This window comes from Camellia sinensis, chromosome 4 (assembly GCF_055761805.1).
Source record: "Camellia sinensis isolate YWXY chromosome 4, ASM5576180v1, whole genome shotgun sequence".
NCBI lineage: Eukaryota > Viridiplantae > Streptophyta > Magnoliopsida > Ericales > Theaceae > Camellia > Camellia sinensis.
Genome location: NC_138964.1, coordinates 192,922,479 through 192,927,643, shown reverse-complemented (window position 1 = coordinate 192,927,643; position 5,165 = coordinate 192,922,479). Strand labels below are relative to the sequence as shown.

At 38.9% G+C, this 5,165-nt stretch overlaps 1 protein-coding gene across 1 annotated transcript; it reads left to right on the top strand.

The window, feature by feature from the left end:
* Positions 1-281: 281 nt before the first annotated feature.
* On the top strand, positions 282-2,905 carry LOC145824329 (uncharacterized). Its single transcript, XM_082923970.1, has 6 exons — positions 282-810; positions 964-1,067; positions 1,693-1,868; positions 1,968-2,055; positions 2,165-2,673; positions 2,767-2,905. Exons 1-6 carry the CDS (start codon positions 282-284, stop codon positions 2,903-2,905), a joined length of 1,545 nt encoding a protein of 514 aa, XP_082780096.1.
* The last annotated feature ends 2,260 nt before the right edge of the window (positions 2,906-5,165 follow it).

The following is a 5,165-nucleotide window of genomic DNA, read 5'->3' as shown; positions in this document are numbered from 1 at the left end:
CATCTAGATTCAAGATCAATCGCCGAAGGGGTAAAAAGATCCCTCATAAAGTATTGCGGTACTTTCCTTTGACACCAAGGTTGAAAAGATTGTACATGTCAAAGAAGAGGGCTGAGGACATGAGATGGTACAAAGACAAACGAGTGGACGACCAGATATTGAGGCATCCCGCTGACAGTGATGAGTGGAAGGAATTTGATGCATAACATCCTGAGCTTGCCTTGGAGCCTCGAAATGTGAGGCTAGGGTTGGCCGTTGATGGGTTTAACCCTTTTGGGAACATGAACAACTCTTATAGTTTATGGCCCGTCATACTCATTCCATACAACTTGCCACCTTGGTTGGTTATGAAGGATCTATTTTGTTTGATGTCATTACTTATTCCTGGAGAATTGCAACCAGGGATTGATATTGACGTCTACATGCGACCATTGGTGGATGAGTTGAATGATTTATGGACAAATGGTGCATTGACTTACGACGCCTCCACCAATGAGACTTTTCGAATGCATGCAGCTTTGTTGTGGACAATGCATGATTGGCCTACATTTGGTGACATATCTGGGTGGAGAACAAAGGGTCATTATTCTTGTTACACTTGCAATGATGAACTGTATTTTGAATCTTTGAGAAGTAAGACAGGGTACACTAACCATCGATGTTACTTGCCTGAGGACCACCCAACAAGGCGAAAGAGTAGGGCTTACAATGGTAAGATTGAGAAACGGAAGAGAGCTTTGGAGTTGCCGGCGGAAAAGATACAAGACCAGTTGGACAACATGACAGGTGTCATATATGGAAAGCATCCAAGTAATAGAAAAAGGTCCCATCAAGCACCTAATTGGACAAAGGTAAGCATCTTGTATGAGTTACCCTATTGGAAGAAGTGAAAACTTCGACATGACATTGATGTCATGTATGTGGAGAAAAATTTTAGTGAAAATGTTTTCGAAACTATGTTAGGCATTGATGGAAAGAACAAGGACACTGACAAGGCACAATTAGACTTGAAAGATATGGGTATAAGGAAAGAGCTATGGCTAACACAACAGCCTGATGGATCATATGTGAAGCCTTGAGCAATCTTTTCATTGACACTTGCACAAAGGGAGGGTTTCTTTGAATTTTTAAAAACTGTCAAGTATCCAGATGGGTGTGGAGCAAACATATCCAAATCAGTGAATGCAAGAAATGGTAGACTAACAGGCCTAAAAAGCCATGACTGCCATGTACTGATACAAAGAATTCTTCCCAATGGAATGCGTGGTTACGTGGATAAAGAAATTAGCACAACACTTTTTGAGTTAGACAATTTCTTCCAAGACCCATGCTCTAGGACACTAAGGCGGAGCGAACTGGAGAAATTAGAGGAACGTATAATACACATTTTATGCAAGCTTGAAAAGATCTTTCCTCCAGCCTTCTTCGATGTGATGATCCACTTGGCTGTTCATTTGCCTCGTGAGGCTATTCTTGGAGGACCCGTACAATATCGATGGATGTACCCAATTGAAAGGTATTTTTTACACTTATACTTGTAAATGAGATTTGTGTAAGCGTGTTGCATATGTAATTAAAAAAAAATATGTGACCAACCAAGCTCGACCAGAAGGTTCAATTGCCAAGGCTTACATTGTCAAAGAGTACATTACTTTTTGTTCAATGTATGTTGATGGGATTGAAACCTTGCAGAATCGACCAGAACGGAATGAAGATCGTAGTGAACGTCAACAAGGGTTGACAGTATTCACAGAAACCGCACGTCCAATTGGTCTAATCACACGAGATGCTGAAATGTCTCAAGAAATTTGTGATATTGCTCATTGGTTTGTGTTGTACAATAGCCCAGAGATTGAAAAGTATTTGGAGTATGTGTTTCGTTCAATTATGTTTATGCTTAGATTTTTTATTTGCGGAACTACGTAGTAATCACTTCTTTTTTTTTTTTTTTTTTTTTTTTTGAGTAGGGAACACAAAAATCTATTACAAACTCAAGTTGGACATGACATAACTCACATACAACGACAAGAATTTCCCAAGTGGTTCAAAAAGAGGGTAAAACATTTATAATTTTTCGACATTTATAACTTAAACAAAATTAAAGTTTTATAAAATGTTGTCATTCATAAATTATTTACTTATTGTTTGTTACATGTAATTGTAGATAAATAGATTGAGAATAGAAGAGTCATCAGAGGCAACTGATGAATTGTGGTCATTAGCAAATGGTCCTAGTTTGCTAGTGAAAGAGTACTCAGGTTGCATAATCAACAGCAGCCGGTTCCATACTCGAGATCTAGACAACCGTCGTACGAGTCAGAATAGTGGTGTGGTTACACACGGGGATCATGAAGGAAAATTGCATGACTTCTACAGTCACTTGTGCAAGGTTTTGGAATTTGACTACATATGTGGTAAAAAGGTTGTTTTGTTCCAGTGTGAATGGTACAACACCGGTAACACTGGTAGAAACAGAACAATACGATTTGATACATATTGCACAAGCATTGACGTCACAAGTCGGTGGTACCAATCTGACCCATTTATCCTACCTAGTCAAGCTAAACAAGTCTTCTATCTGAATGATACCAAATTGGGTGAACCTTGGAATGTCGTACAAAGGGTGCAACATAGGGGTGTCTTTGATGTTCCAGACACTAGTGATGGAGAATTGTTGGATCCTTCAGAAAATAATGATGTGTTCTAATAAGAAAACATTACTGATGTTGTTCCAATTGAAATTGACCAAATTGTTCGATACTGTAGGGATGATGTTGAATTCAGTGTTATTTCAGAAGTAGGGTCATTAGATGTGATAATGGAAGAGAATAGAGATGATAAAGGAGATGAAAAACATAACATTCCTGATGTTGATATGGATCCTGATATGGGTTATGATATGTAATTTTTAGTATATTACTTTATTTTCAAACAGATGTTATTAATTAATGTAATTTTTATTTTATATGTTTATGTTACTTTCTTTTTCTTCTTTTATGTAATGGTGCATGATGACATTGTCTATATTTTTCAATTAAAGTTGAATTATGTTATATAGTTATAGAAAATGGTCCGAGGCAAAAAACAATGGCTAAAACTAGGTGATTTGAGAACTAAGAAGCTAACAGAATACGAGAAACAAAGAAATAAGCGAATCAAGGAGAACTGTGAGGTAATGAACAATCTTGGAGTGAAGAATATTACAAATTCTTTAGGGAGTGCGTTTCGGCCCAAATGTGCAAATGCAAGGGAAAAGGGAATTAGCGTTGAGGTAGATGATGATGTTGAGTATAACCCTTCAGAGAGTAAGGATGACAATGATGATGAGTCATTGGGTTCCTTTGACCGCGAGGTATTATACACATTATTTTATATTTGTGTGTGAACATGTCTTTTACTATTTACATTTCTTCTTCATATATCTTACACATCATATCTTTTTTAAAATATATTTTAACTATTTTAAATATCGTTTTTACTGTTTGATTATGTTCTTTTAGGAACAACAGATGGCACCAGGACTCCGTTTACAGTCTCATTCAAGGCCATTAACTCCCACCCCAGAGGAAAGGATAGATCCCCCAAGTCAGGAGGTCGGTACCCAACCCTTACCACCTCATAATGTGCAACCTGAGGACGAGGTGACTGCATCTAGCATCGTTGGTAAGTTTGCAAAGTTATTTTTAAGGTTTAACTTGCATTTGTTTACTTACTAACTCAATTAATATTATGTCCTTATAGCATCACATGACAGACAAGGTTGAAAAGTCAGAGAAGAAACAAAGCAAGAAGATACAAAGTATCATAGAGTGTTTGAGACAGAAAGGTGTCACGGGAAATTTTGAGAGTGGGGAAAGTTCAGATTTTGATGGACAAGCTTCTTGGTTAGTATATTATGTTATTATGTTAATTTAGTAGAAATTTCTTCTTCAACTAAGATAGTGAACTATGCATGTAAAAGCCCGAGAAACATCACAAACACTGAAATATGCATGTGGTTCCCAATTAGGAAACTACTTTGAAATTTGCACTATTCCAACATGTAGGCATGAAACTAAGTCAAAAAATGAACTTTTATAACGCTGAAGCTTGAAACTAGGCTATCGGAGGCCAAAATCGAGCAACAGCCACGAGACGGCCCGAGGAACACCTCAAACACCTCGGGAGGGACCAATGTGAGTTGTGAAAACTTACGGAACTAGCACGGGACTCTCGGTTTGAAAACCAAGCCCAAAAATGAATTTTTTCACTCTTAAAAATAGGCCATCGGGGCCAAAATCGTGCAACAGCCACGAGACAGCCTAGGGAACACCTCAAACACCTTGGGAGGGACCAATGTGAGTTGTGGAAACTTACAAAATTAACACGGGACTTCCGGTTTCAAAATTAAGTCCAAAATTGCACTTTTTTAAACTTAAGCTTGAAAATAGGCCATTGGAGGCCAAAATCGTGCAATAGCCATGAGACAGCCCGGGGAACACCTCAAACACCTCGGGAGAGACCAATGTGAGTTGTGAAAACTTACAGAACTAGCACGAGACTCCCGGTTTGAAAACTAAGTTGAAAAATGCACTTTTTCACACTTAAGCTTGAAAATAGGCCATCGGGGGGCCAAAATCGTGCAACAGCCACGAGATGGCCTAGAGAACACTTCAAACACCTCATGAGGGACTAATGTGAGTTGTGGAAAACTTAGGGAACTAGCACGGGACTCCCGGTTTGAAAACTAAGTCCAAAAATGTACTTTTTTACACTTAAGCTTGAAAATAGGCCATTGCAGGCCAAAATTGGGCAACAGCCACGAGACCTGGGGAACATCTCAAACACCTCGGGAGGGACCAATGTGAGTTGTGAAAACTTACGGAACTAACACGAGACTCCCGGTTTGAAAACTAATTCGAAAAATACACTTTTTCACACTTAAGCTTGAAAATAGGCCATTCGGAGCCAAAATCGTGCAACAGCCACGAGACAGCCCCGGGAACACCTCAAACACCTCGGGAGGGACCAATGTGAGTAATGGAAACTTACGGAACTAGCATGAGACTTCCTGTTTAAAAACTAAGTCCAAAAATATACTTTTTCACACTTAAGTTTGAAAATAGGCCATCGGAGGCCAAAATCGCACAACAGCCACGAGACGGCCCGGGGAACATCTCAAACAC

Bases quoted from the DNA above. Each gene is read 5' to 3' on its own strand.
- LOC145824329 (XM_082923970.1), top strand. From the start codon at position 282: ATGAACAACTCTTATAGTTTATGGCCCGTCATACTCATTCCATACAAC. The intron at 2,056-2,164 runs GTAAAACATTTA...ATGTAATTGTAG, and splicing joins CCAAGTGGTTCAAAAAGAGG to ATAAATAGATTGAGAATAGA. The intron at 2,674-2,766 runs GTTGGATCCTTC...TCGATACTGTAG, and splicing joins GACACTAGTGATGGAGAATT to GGATGATGTTGAATTCAGTG.